The sequence below is a fragment of the Camponotus vicinus genome, unplaced genomic scaffold (assembly GCF_025532165.1).
Source record: "Camponotus vicinus isolate PSW18456_S1 unplaced genomic scaffold, iyCamVici1.0 SCAF_1, whole genome shotgun sequence".
In the NCBI taxonomy this organism is placed as follows: Eukaryota; Metazoa; Arthropoda; class Insecta; order Hymenoptera; family Formicidae; genus Camponotus; species Camponotus vicinus.
Window position 1 is genome coordinate 25,289,944 of NW_028141945.1, and position 14,661 is coordinate 25,304,604.

At 37.8% G+C, this 14,661-nt stretch overlaps 1 protein-coding gene across 1 annotated transcript; it reads left to right on the forward strand.

The window, feature by feature from the left end:
- The first annotated feature begins 215 nt into the window (after window positions 1-215).
- Window positions 216-7,867, forward strand: LOC145959846 (terpene synthase-like). The gene is made up of 4 exons (XM_083079037.1): window positions 216-349; window positions 433-535; window positions 718-1,024; window positions 7,719-7,867. Exons 1-3 carry the CDS (start codon window positions 245-247, stop codon window positions 951-953), a joined length of 444 nt encoding a protein of 147 aa, XP_082935163.1. The 5' UTR covers window positions 216-244; the 3' UTR covers window positions 954-1,024; window positions 7,719-7,867.
- Window positions 7,868-14,661: the final 6,794 nt, after the last annotated feature.

A 14,661-nucleotide genomic window follows, 5' to 3' on the forward strand; every position in this document is an offset into this window, starting at 1 on the left:
CAATTCTGACGTCAGATTCGAATTCAGTGGGCCAAAATACATGAGACTAGCCTAATCAGATCGCCAGCACAGGGTACTTTTTTTTTGTGGGCCTGTGTAATTATATTACTGTTACTTAGTGTTTACTGGGTGTATATATATATATATATATATATATATATATATATGTATATATATATGTATAATTGAAATTTCTATTAATTTTACAGAGATTGGTTGTCTCTTTAACTTGCCAGTAAGATTAATGAAATTGTTCTCAACTTATGAAGAAGATTTGTCGCCGCTATTAGCTATTTTGAGTTTATACTATCAAATACGTGATGATTATTGTAATTTATGCCTCGGTGATGTGAGTAATAATATATATATTTGCAACGTTATACGTACTTAAATGAACTGAAAAGATTGAAGTCAATATATTTTTTGTTATAGTATACCGAAGATATAAGTTACTGTGAGGATTTGACTGAAGGAAAATTCAGCTTTCCAATTATTCATGCGCTTACAACCAATCCTGATGATAAGCAAATAATGAGTATCCTTTATTATATATTATTTTTTTTATATTTTTTTAGTTAACACACTAGTAACACATTTACTAAAGAAATGTAAACAGCCCTACATTACATATACACATATACAATTTTCAAATACTTTATAATTTTATTTATAATTTTATTATACATATATAAGTTTCCTTAATAATGTCTGATAAAGATATTCTAAAACAACGAACAAAAGATATCGAATTGAAACGTCATTGCATTAAATTGTTAGAAAAATTTGGCTCTCTCAAGTATACAAGAAGCGTACTTGAAGAATTGGACATGAAAGCAAGAGCTGAGATTGATCGCTTAGGAGGCAATCCGCTCCTAATAAAAATTCTAGATGAGTTCAAGAATTGGGATAGCAAAGAAGCGTCCCAAGACTCCTTAACACGAATGTTTTTATAAGAAAGAAAGTATACCCATACAGAAAATAATTGATATTAGATATCCATTGAATATTCTTCATAGGCATTAAGGTGTTACGTGGAATGCGACGTCGTGCACGACATATATCTTAGTCGAGAAAAATAAACACATACACACACACATTCATGCGAGTTTATAGGCCTCAACGCGTTTACGATACACGTAATAGCAAGGCCCAGCGAACTCACCAAATAATAAGTGGTGGGGAGCTGAGCGCAGAGGCTCAGCTCGTCAGTACGGACTAAAAAGCCGAACAGAGAACACTCAATACGATACGTTACATGTGTGTGAACCACGACTCAGGAAAACATTCCCAAGGCGTTGTCGTGGTCCGACTAAGAAACAAGGCAAAATGCCTCTAAGTGATACGTTTAATGAAACAAGGCAAAATGCCTCTAAGCGATACGTTTAACGAGACAAGGCCAAGTGCCTCTAAGCGATACGTTTAAATATCATTTCTTTCATACGTGTTCTCTATATATTCATAATAAAACAACAATAAAGTACATTATACGAAAAGACAGTGTGGGTATTAATGTTACCCCCATTGATACATAACATTTGGTGCCTCCTGTGAGGTCGGCGAACGGCCTCTGTGCAAGCGATCAACTCCTACGCATCTACGAACGGATCTGAGGATCACTAGTGGATTTACGGGGAGACAAAGGAAAAAAGGCGAGAGATATCTAAACACACGCACGGACATCATCCAACGAAACAGATAAGTCGTTCGAACATAATTCAACCCATACCACATAACAATGTCGAACAGAATCAAATTCATCGTACAAAAAAGGAAGTCTTTGAAGTCTCAAATAACTAATTTAGGCAATGCCCTCGACAAAGGTAATTTAGATAACGTTGCATTAAAATTAAGATTAACGCGTTTGACCGATTTATACCACGCTTACGAAGAGTTCAATGACGAACTCGCTATATTAGATACGGATGAGGGACATCAAACCGAATTCGAGAATATTCAAGAACGTTTCTATTACGTCGCAGGAAAAATAGAAACCATCGTAAACGCGGCGAGTACATCAAACGCGGGACCCGACAGAGCGAGCGTCGAAACGCGAGACGATAACGATGTAGTCAGGACCTCACGCAAGACACGGCGGATTAAGTTACCCGAGGCGGCTCTGCCAACTTTTGACGGTAGATATGAATGCTGGTTATCGTTTAAAAATGCATTTCATAACGTGATAGGCTCACAAACGGATTTATCAGATATAGACAAACTATATTATTTGAAATCAGCGTTAATTGGTGAGGCCGCTAGTAAAGTACGGATATTCGAGATAGACGGAATAAATTATTCCAACGCGTGGAATATATTAGAGCGTTCGTATGAGGTAAAACGAGTTCTGATTTTGAGACATTTATCATTAATCTTAAACTTACCTGTAATAGAAAAGGAGACATCGACTAGTTTATTCAAACTAGCAGACGACGCGCAACAACACGTCGCGTCGTTAAACACGCTAGGGGGGTCTCAGAGCGTTCGTATAAAATAAAACGAGTTCTGATTTCGAGACATTTATCATTAATCTTAAACTTACCTGTAATAGAAAAGGAGACATCGAGTAGTTTATCCAAACTAGCAGACGACGCGCAACAACACGTCGCGTCGTTAAACACTCTAGGGGTTTCAGTAGGACCGGAAATGATTGTTCACATCTTGGAGAGTAAATTACCCAAGATCACGTTAGAGAAATGGGAAACAACTCTCGAAAGAGACGAATTTCCGAAACCCGATCAGATGTACGAATTCTTATATAAAACCGCGGTTTGCGCATCGAAACGTGAAAGGTCAAAAATGGCGGAAATAGAAAAGGGAAAATTAGAACCTCCTATCAAAAGAAAGCAAAATGGCCCTTCGAACCAAGCGTTCACCATAAGCGCATCTCGTAATTGCATAATCTGTAAAGCTAAAAAACATCCGCTCTATTTATGCGAGAAATTCAAACAGTTACCGGTACATAAACGCATCGAAGCAGTAAGGTTCGCGAAGGTATGTTACAATTGTCTACGATCACATATAGGCAGCACATGCAAATTTTCCAACTGCACAATTTGTCAGAAACGACATAACACTCTTTTACATCAAGAGAATTATTCGACCAACCGAAAATCCGATGCGACGAAATCCGAATCCGCTCAAACCAATTGACTAGAACCGACCGATAACAGAAAGACGAGCCTCACGACGTTACACATTTCCGCGCCGCAATTATTGACAAGCGCATTAATACACATCCGGGGTCGCAAAAACAAGCTGGTTAAATGTTGCGCTTTATTAGACACATGTGCAAGTGCGAATTTTCTTTCGGAATCTGTCATAAGACGTTTCGGCGTACACGTGATCAAACAATCGTTACCAATCGCCACGATTAATGATATGAATACAAAATCGAAAGGCGTGGTACGAATTACCATACAATCAATACATGATGGTTACTCGAAGGAATTGACGTGCTTGACAATACCGGCTATCGCGGATCTAATTCCATCAGAGGTCTTTCCGCGCGACTCAATTAATTTACCTGCAAACATTAGATTAGCGGATCCAGACTTCCACTTACCGAGGCCCGTCGATTTGTTAATCAGTTCAGGGGCGACGCTGTCGTTATTCGCATTCGGTCAAATTAATCTAACACACAAAGATCACGATCTATATCTCCAGAAAACGCGTCTGGGATGGGTAGTCGCTGGTGAAACGGCGCATCACAAAACCCATCGAATTACGCGGCGTATCATTTAACAACGTTAGATAATTTAATAACTAAGTTTTGGACTATCGAAGAAGTCACAGTAGGCAAACAGAAATCGGAAGAAGAGATCGAATGCGAAGCACACTATGTGAAAACGGTCACGAGACGACAGCGGGCGTTACAAAGTCCGTTTACCATTTCGTAACATAAATCAACATCTAGGAGAATCTCGAAATATTGCACTTAAATGACTAGCGGCAGCAGAACGTAAGCTTAATGCGGATGCGAAACTAAAGAGCGAGTATAACAAAGTGTTAGAAGAATATTGAACGTTAAAACATATGTCTCGAGTAGAAGACCCAAGCGATGACGGTTACTATATGCCACACCACGCGGTAGTAAAGAGACGAGTAATACCACCAAGGTGCGAATAGTATTCGACGCTTCAGCAAAAACGAATAACGGGTTATCTCTTAACGACGTGTTATTAGTAGGGCCTACTATTCAAAACAATTTAATCTCGCATTTAATAAGATTTTGCGCGTACCAATATGTAATTACAGCAGATATCGAAAAAATGTTTAGACAGGTGTGGTTACATGAGGATGACAGACGATACCAGCGTATACTTTGATGTAGAAACCACACAATCGATACGTTCCAACTCAACACACTCGCATTCGGTGTTGCCTCTTCGCCGTTTCTCGCGATTAGGACCGTCAAAAAACTCGCGGATGACGAACGGCACAGGTATCCCAGAGCAGCCGAAATACTCGAAAAACACTTATACGTAGACGATTTATTGACGGGCGCTGAGACAATCAATAAAGTTCGCGAGATAAGGGATGAGATAACCGCATTACTAGCTCGGGGGGGTTTTGCCATACGACAATAGGCGTCTAATAATGATCAGTGACCTAAAGTCCGAAGTACTCCATGCAAATTTTGTGTTAAATGTAGACCACACTCTAAAGACATTAGGCGTAACATGGAACACTCGAGATGATAAAATACATTACACGACTCGTTCGATTAACATCGCGGAACGATTAACGAAACGAGACGTATTATCGGAAATTGCAAAGATTTTTGACCCTTTAGGCTTGTTAGGTCCAGTTATATTATATGCGAAAAAATTGATGCAAGACGTATGGCGATGCGACTTACATTGGGACGAATCAGTACCGCAAACTATATACACGGAATGGCTAGAGTTCGCTCGACAATGGTCAACGATGAATCGGATTTCTTTTGATAGGAAAATACTAGTTGCGGATTACAACGAGGTCCAATTGCATGGTTTTTGCGATGCTAGCAGCATCGGTTACGGTGCGTGCGTGTACTTACGTTCGAGAAGGCAACTTGAAAATACGATCGTTAGACTTTTATGCGCTAAATCGCGGGTTGCACCTTTAAAAACTATTACTATTCCGCGGCTCGAACTTTGTGGCGCCTTATTACTGGCACAGTTATATCGAGAAATAAGCGGCACAACGGAGATCGTATACAACCGAGTTATATTTTGGTGCGATTCGACGATTGTGCTTCACTGGCTACAAACGTCTCCACATTTATTAAAGACTTATGTAGCAAATCGCGTCGCAGCCATAAGAGAAATCACCGATTCAATAGAGTGGCGACACGTTAGGTCGGAGAATAACCCAGCGGACGCGATCTCGAGAGGACAGCTACCTCGCGTTTTCTTGCAAAATCTAACGTGGTTCACAGGACCCTCGTGGTTAGCGAAGAATGAGACTGATTGGCCCAATGAAATTACACAAATAACGGAGATACCGGAACTGAAAAAGAATATCTGCATGATGATCAAAGATAACGATTTTAAAATTTTTGATAGATACTCGTCTTATTCAAAATTATTAAGAGTAGTAGCATATTGTTTTCGCGTCTTACCCAGGAATAAGCATTCTGGACCATTAAACGCGGAAGAGATTAATAAAGTAGAAATACGAATAATAAAGATGCTTCAAGCTGAAAGATTTCCCAACGAAATTAAAGGGCTAAAAGACAAAATATCAACGATTAAAGGTAAATTCGCGAATTTGAGCCCGTTTCTAGACGACAATGATTTAATTCGCGTAGGAGGTCGATTACAAATGTCGAGTCTAACGTTCGGTCAAAAACATCCGATACTGATTCCTAATTGTCACCGTTTGACCGATCACATTATTCGCGAAATCCATGAGACACATCATCATACAGGTATACAAACTACATTATATTTATTAAGACAGAAATTTTGGTTACCAGATGGTCGGAATCAGTTACGGAAAATTGTACGTACATGCGTGCGTTGTTTTCGATTTCAGGCAAATACCGTCGATTATAATATGGGCAATCTCCCTCCGACGCGCGTTCTGTACCGTTTACTAATACGGGTATTGATTTTTGTGGCCCCTTTTTTATTAAAGAAAGGAAATACCGTAATCGAACGCGGATTAAAACATATGTACGAGTATGCGTGTTCGTATGTATGACAATCAAGGCTATACATCTTGAAGTCGTAAGCGATTTGTCAACTGATGGATTTATAGCGGCATAGCGGATTTATAGCTGACGATTTATTGCGTCGGTTTATAGCGAGATGTGGCATACCAGAACATATATATTCAGATAACGGATCCAATTTTGTAGGCGCGAATAATAAATTAAAAGAAACGTACGCCTTATTCAATTCTGAGAAGCATAAGGAGATCATAGACAATTTTTCGAACGAACGTAGAATTACATGGCACTTTATACCACCATTCGCACCCCATTTCGGTGGGTTATGGGAATCATCAGTAAAACTCTTCAAACATCACTTTAAACAGGTGATAGGAGATACTTTATTCACTTTCGAAGAATTGAATACATTTACTACCGAAGTCGAGGATATCCTAAATTCGAGACTCATTACGACCATTTCGTCCGACCCAAATGACCTGATGGTGTTGTCTCCGGCTCATTATTTGATCGGAAAACCGATAACGTCCCTACCAGAAACTGATCTTTCGTCTGTTCCAGTCAATCGAATGTCTACCTGGCAACATATTACTAAGGTAAGACAGGATTTCTGGACGCGATGGAACCTGGAGTATCTCAATGAACTTCAGATGCGCAATAAATGGTAGAAGGACGGATCAAATTTAGACGTTGGTACCGTCGTACTTATAAAAGAAAAAAATCTGCCATGCACACAGTGGGCATTGGGCAGGATTAAGGAAATACATCCAGGCGAAAACGGAGTAATCCAAGCTGCTACTGTCAAAACTGCCACTAGCGAAATGAAGAGAGCTGCGAAAATGCTGTGTCCGTTACCAGTCGAACAATGATAATACGATGTACATATATATGTATATTGTAACATAAGCATTCGTAATGTACATAATATACGTTATAACATGCGTTATTCATACGAGATCAACGATGCGTAGTTGATCGATAGCCGTAACATGCGTTATACTTATGCGAGATCAACGATGCGTAGTTGATCGGTACCCTCTCAACGGGGGGAGTGTGTTACGTGGAATGCGACGTCGTGCATGACATATATCTTAGTCGAGAAGAATAAACACATACACACACACATTCATGCGAGTTTATAGGCCTCAACGCGTTTACGATACACGTAATAGCAAGGCCCAGCGAACTCACCAAATAATAAGTGGTGGGGAGCTGAGCGCAGAGGCTCAGCTCGTCAGTACGGATTAAAAAGCCGAACAGAGAACACTCAATACGATACGTTACATGTGTGTGAACCACGACTCAGGAAAACATTCCCAAGGCGTTGTCGTGGTCCGACTAAGAAACAAGGCAAAATGCCTCTAAGCGATACGTTTAATGAAACAAGGCAAAATGCCTCTAAGCGATACGTTTAACGAGACAAGGCGAAGTGCCTCTAAGCGATACGTTTAAATATCATTTCTTTCATACGTGTTCTCTATATATTCATAATAAAACAACAATAAAGTACATTATACGAAAAGACAGTGTGGGTATTAATGTTACCCCCATTGATACATAACATAAGGATATCCACGAGTATATGAGAATCAGAGTTATTAGAAATAGCTGTAGATATCCAAATGTTCGCCAAACGAGTTTCATAAATATCCACAAGATGTATAAGCCATTATCCACAACATCCAGAATATCCATACAACATCCAGTGGATACTTATGTGTGTATATATAAATAAAAAAATATATATATATTACATATATATTACATATATTACATTTATTGATATTTATTAAATTTTTGCATGGATATCCATGTTTTATATATAACAGAATTCGTGATCGTCTGCGATTAATTGTTGAAGCTCTGAAGCTCCTCACAAAAGATAGAAAAGATGCGGCTATAATAGTCTTCGAGCTAGTGCGCTCTTTGATCGATGAGCTGTGATTCGCGGGTCTTGTACCGTGCACGGCCTTATACAGGGCGATCCTGAAAAACGTTATGTCTGTAAAATGACGTATTCCTGACACCATTCTAAGACAATTTTTCCTTTACCAAAATTTGATTTGAAGCGTAGTTTTTGAATTATGAGCAAAAATAGTTAGTAAATCACGCGTCGGGTACAGAAGGCAGGCAGGAGCGGCGCGGCGTGCCGCGAGCGCGGGCGCAGCTGACCGCCCGACGGGTGATTACCACCGCATGAGTCGCTAACTATTTTATCTTATAACATAAAATTATGCTTTAAATAAAGTTTTGGTAAAGAAGAAAATGTCTTAGAATTACGTCAGAAATACGTGTTCCTTAAAATAACGTTATTTTAATAATGAAAAGTTGTTCCGGATCGCCGGCCGTCCGACGTTGCAATCAGCTGATTGCTACACGCGATGTGTGTATGGCGGAGTGTGTGCATAAGAGAGAGAGAGAGAGAGAGAGAGAGAAAGAGAGAAAGAGAGAGAGAGGGAGGGTAGGAGGGACAGACATTCATACACACGCACGCACTTTTTTTCTCGCTCTCTTTCTCTCTTTTACGCAACACTCATACACTCTCTCATTCAGTCTCTCACTCACACTCTCTCGGTCACTCACTCACTCACTCATCTGCTTACTCACTTGCTCACTCACCTTGTAGCAGCGTAGCGAATCTTCATGCTATGTATTGTTGTTATCTGCTGCACGGTTATGATTGCTAGAGATGCGCGACACATCGAAACTTTTTCGATTATTAGTCTCACACTCGATTGACACAATACAGATTACACGATAACGAGTTTACTGTTTATTCACTCACTATTGATTTATCGATACCAAAAATTACTTTCAAAGAAACGCGAATGCAAACAGCACATGACTCGACGCGAAGCGACGGACCGCGGAGACTGCGCGACCACAAGAGTTATGTTGCCAGAAATGCGACACGCGACATCTAACAAACGACTTGCGCGTGGCGCGTGATTGACGCGAGATAAGACGAACGATCGGCTGAAACCTTCGTATTGCGAATGCGGTAGAAAATATGAAACGTATAATGACATACTTAAAAAATTAATTATTTATTATAAATAATAACTATTTCTAATTATAATAAATAATTATTATTTTAAAAAGCATGTGTTGTACGTTATTATGTTTTCGAAATTATTGCATTCACGATGCGAAGATTTAAGTCAATCGCAAGAATAATGTAATTAAAATTACATTTGGAAAAATTTATTTTTATTCTGCTCACAATGAAATGTTCCAACGTGAAAATGTATTGAAAAGAGCGGATTGACTAAAAAAAATTTTAAAGCAGATGCTCAAAATTCCCGCCATCCATCCTAATGCAAGCTCTCATGCGTTTTAATAAGTTTCTTTCGACGTTTTCCATTATTTTTTCGACAATATTCCAAATAGCGAATCGTAATCTTGTCTCCAGATCTTCAATATCTTCGGGAAGCGTTTTATAAATTACTTCCTTGCAGTATCCCCATAAGAAAAAATCTAGAGGATTGAGATCCGGAGATCTTGCGGGCCAACGTATCGAGCCGTACCGACCCATTCAGCGTCCGGGAAAATTCTCGTTTAAGTAATTCGTAACGATCCTGGCGTTGTGTGGCCCAGCACCGTCTTGTTGGAAGATAATATCGTTTCTTTCAAATAATGGCACATCTTCTAAGAAATGTGGTAAATTTTCTGTTAATAAATCGACGTAGGTTCTTCCAGTTAAAATATCTGGAAGAATAACTGGACCAAGTATTTCAGTGCCCATTATTCCAGCCCATACATTAATCTTCCAACGAGTTTGAAAATTTCGAAATCGCGTGACTCTGGGATTTTCTTCGCTCCAAAAGTGCATATTATGCACATTAAAAATTCCTTCTTGAATAGCGATTCATCGCTGAATATCACACGAGAGGAATATCTGGGATCTCGATCGACGTTTCGCAGACAATTTTCGCAAAACGTTCGTCTTGATAATCGCAGGCTTATTGATTGCATCACCGATCGTGCGTCTAATTTATACGATCTTCGCTGGGGGTCTATGGCCCTCCTCGCCTCCCGCGACCAATCACTAATTAACGTCCGCTACATTCGCGATTGTCAAGACGAACGTTTTGCGAAAATTGTCTGCGAAACGTCGATCGAGATCCCAGATATTCCTCTCGTGTGATATTCAGCGATGAATCACTATTCACACAAGAAGGAATTTTTAATGTGCATAATATGCACTTTTGGAGCGAAGAAAATCCCAGAGTCACGCGATTTCGAAATTTTCAAACTCGTTGGAAGATTAATGTATGGGCTGGAATAATGGGCACTGAAATACTTGGTCCAGTTATTCTTCCAGATATTTTAACTGGAAGAACCTACGTCGATTTATTAACAGAAAATCTACCACATTTCTTAGAAGATGTGCCATTATTTGAAAGAAACGATATTATCTTCCAACAAGACGGTGCTGGGCCATACAACGCCAGGATCGTTACGAATTATTTAAACGAGAATTTTCGCGGGCGCTGGATGGGTCGGTACGGCCCGATACGTTGGCCCGCAAGATCTCCGGATCTCAATCCTCTAGATTTTTTCTTATGGGGATACTGCAAGGAAGTAATTTATAAAACGCTTCCCGAAGATATTGAAGATCTGGAGACAAGATTACGATTCGCTATTTGGAATATTGACGAAGAAATAATGGAAAACGTCGAAAGAAACTTATTAAAACGCATGAGAGCTTGCATTAGGATGGATGGCGGGCATTTTGAGCATCTGCTTTAAAATTTTTTTAGTCAATCCGCTCTTTTCAGAGCGACCAATACATTTTCACGTTGGAACATTTCATTATGAGCAGAATAAAAATAAATTTTTCCAAATGTAATTTTAATTACATTATTCTTGCGATTGACTTAAATCTTCGCATCGTGAATGCAATAATTTCGAAAACATAATAACGTACAACACATGCTTTTTAAAATAATAATTATTTATTATAATTAGAAATAGTTATTATTTATAATAAATAATTAGTTATTATTTATAATAAATAATTAGTTTTTTAAGTATGTCATTATACGTTTCATGTTTTCTACCGCATTCGCAATGCGAAGGTTTCAGCCGATTGTTCGTCTTATCTCGCGTCAATCACGCGCCACGCGCAAGTCGTTTGTTAGATGTCGCGTGTCGCATTTCTGGCAACATAACTCTTATGGTCGCGCAGTCTCCGCGGTCCGTCGCTTCGCGTCGAGTCATGTGCTGTTTGCATTCGCGTTTCTTTGAAAGTAATTTTTGGTATCGATAAATCAATAGTGAGTGAATAAACAGTAAACTCGTTATCGTGTAATCTGTATTGTGTCAATCGAGTGTGAGATTAATAATCGAAAAAGTTTCGATGTGTCGCACATCTCTAGCAATCATAACCGTGCAGCAGATAACAACAATACATAGCATGAAGATTCGCTATGCTGCTACAAGGTGAGTGAGCAAGTGAGTAAGCAGGTGAGTGAGTGAGTGAGTGACCGAGAGAGTGTGAGTGAGAGACTGAATGAGAGAGTGTATGAGTGTTGCGTAAAAGAGAGAAAGAGAGCGAGAAAAAAAGTGCGTGCGTGTGTATGAATGTCTGTCCCTCCTACCCTCCCTCTCTCTCTCTTTCTCTCTTTCTCTCTCTTTCTCTCTCTCTCTCTCTCTCTCTCTCTCTCTCTCTTACGCACACACTCCGCCATACACACATCGCGTGTAGCAATCAGCTGATTGCAACGTCGGACGGCCGGCGATCCGGAACAATTTTTCATTATTAAAATAACGTTATTTTAAGGAACACGTATTTCTGACGTAATTCTAAGACATTTTCTTCTTTACCAAAACTTTATTTAAAGCATAATTTTATGTTATAAGATAAAATAGTTAGCGACTCATGCGGTGGTAATCACCCGTCGGGCGGTCAGCTGCGCCCGCGCTCGCGGCACGCCGCGCCGCTCCTGCCTGCCTTCTGTACCCGACGCGTGATTTACTAACTATTTTTGCTCATAATTCAAAAACTACGCTTCAAATCAAATTTTGGTAAAGGAAAAATTGTCTTAGAATGGTGTCAGGAATACGTCATTTTACAGACAACGTTTTTCAGGCTCGCCCTGTATACTGTCTTAATTGGATTCCACTCTCGAGTTCGGCGCTCCCGTTTTCACTACCTAGTGACAAGACGCGATGTGGATGTATATAAATATTCAGTATATCTTTAGTAGCTACTTGGTGAATATACACTTACACGAAAAGAAACCGGGCCATTAAATTTTAGCATTTTTGTATCAAAGAAGATCGCAGAAAATTGATTAAAATATGAATTTGTTAGGAAATAAATGAGCTTAAAAGCTCATACATTTTTGTACCAGGAAACTGATACAACTGAGCAATGCAACTGTTTTAAATAAATTTGTTTCCCATTTCTCAAAGTCTATCTTCAACGTCCGCCATTTTGTAAAACATTTTTTGTAAGTCAAATTTGTTTTTTGTTTTTAAGAGAAATGTTCAAGCTTTAATTTGAGCTTTGTTTCATCTTAATATGATGATTTTTCACTGATTTATTGCTATTGAAAGATGTTAAAAAATTGTGCTAAAATTTAGTGGCCCGTTTTTCTTGCGTGTGAATATAGATATGAGAATAATATCGTGTGTATCTAGTGGATATCTTTAGTAGTTACTTAATGGATATGGATATGTAGATGATATATACAGGGTGTCCGATTCGTGAGGGACCAAACGAAAAATGATGATAGATGGGTCAAACTAAGAAGAAAAGTCCTCTACCATTTTGCAAAATTCGCAATAATTATTAAGTAATAAACAAAAATGTCACATGAAGGTTTAATTTTTTAAATGGAACACCCTATTTTTTATTATGTATTCTTATAGCTTATCTCGAGAACTTTCCAAAACACTATAATAAAGTATTTCTTGTATTGAGTACTTTTCGAGTTATGAGGCTTGAAATAATTTCTTAATTTTACATAAACCATAAAATATCTAGTAAAATATTCATTTTTCGATTATCTTATCTTAATACTTTTATATACAAAACAATGAGAGAAATCAATTGGTGTAAAGAAAAAACATAGTTGTTTTTAAAAAAAGATATGTAATTTGCAATTAACAATTATACAGGGTGTCCTAGACCACCCGTACACCCCTTTTCTTTCAAAAACTAAGCATTTTAAAGAAAAACGTTTTCAACAAAAATTGTATGGTTTTGAGGGGAACATAAGATGGTGTCATTGGTTTGTCCTTGGATGGCATCGTTAAGGTGAGGTCAAGGACACCTTTAATTTCTTAAGTGGAACCACCTATTTTTTATTGCATATTCTTATAGCTTATGTCGAGAGCTTTCCAAAACACTATAATAAAGTATTTTTTCATCGAGTACTTTTCGAGTTATAAGGCTTGAAATAATTTCTTAATTTTACATAAACCATAAAATATCTAGTAAAATATTCATTTTTCGATTTTCTTACCTTAATACTTTTATGTACAAAATAATGAGAGGAATCGATTGGTGTAAAGAAAACACATAATTGTTTCGAAAAAAAATGTAATTGTTAATTGCAAATTACATATTTTCTCGAAATAATTATGTGTTTTCTTTACACCAATCGATTCCCCTCATTATTTTGTACGTAAAAGTATTAAGGTAAGATAATCGAAAAATGAATATTTTACTAGATATTTTATGGTTTATGTAAAATTAAGAAATTATTTCAAGCCTTATAACTTGAAAAGTACTTGATGAAAAAATACTTTATTATAGTGTTTTGGAAAGCTGTCGACATAAGCTATAAGAATATGCAATAAAAAATAGGTAGTTCCATTTAAAAAATTAAAGGTGTCCTTGACCTCACCTTAACGATGCCATCCAAGGTCAAACCAATGACACCATCTTATGTTCCCCTCAAAACCATACAATTTTTGTCGAAAATGTTTTTCTCTAAAATACTTAGTTTTTGAAAGAAAAGGGGTGTACGGGTGGTCTAGGACACCCTTTATATAATATTTTTTCTTAAAAACAACTATGTTTTTTTTTACACCAATTGATTCCTCTCATTATTTTGCATATAAAAGTATTAAGGTAAGATAATCGAAAAATGAATATTTTACTAGATATTTTATGGTTTATGTAAAATTAAGAAATTATTTCAAGCCTCATAACTCGAAAAGTACTCAATGAAGAAATACTTTATTATAGTGTTTTGGAAAGTTCTCGAGATAAGCTATAAGAATACATAATAAAAAATAGGGGGTTCCATTTAAAAAATTAAAGGTAACCTATTAAAGGATCTACTAGTTATCTATAGAGGGCATAAACCTTATATAGCCATTTAGATATTTATTAGATATCCATTAGATAATTTTTTCTGTGTGGGTATTAAATTTATGTATTTGTTTATCATATAAAGTGTCTTCCTAAGTGCGCTGAAAATACTGACAGTACTGTTTTCGCGTTCCAAAATTGTTTTCAGCGTGCTGCAAGAGAATAATAATTATTACCATTT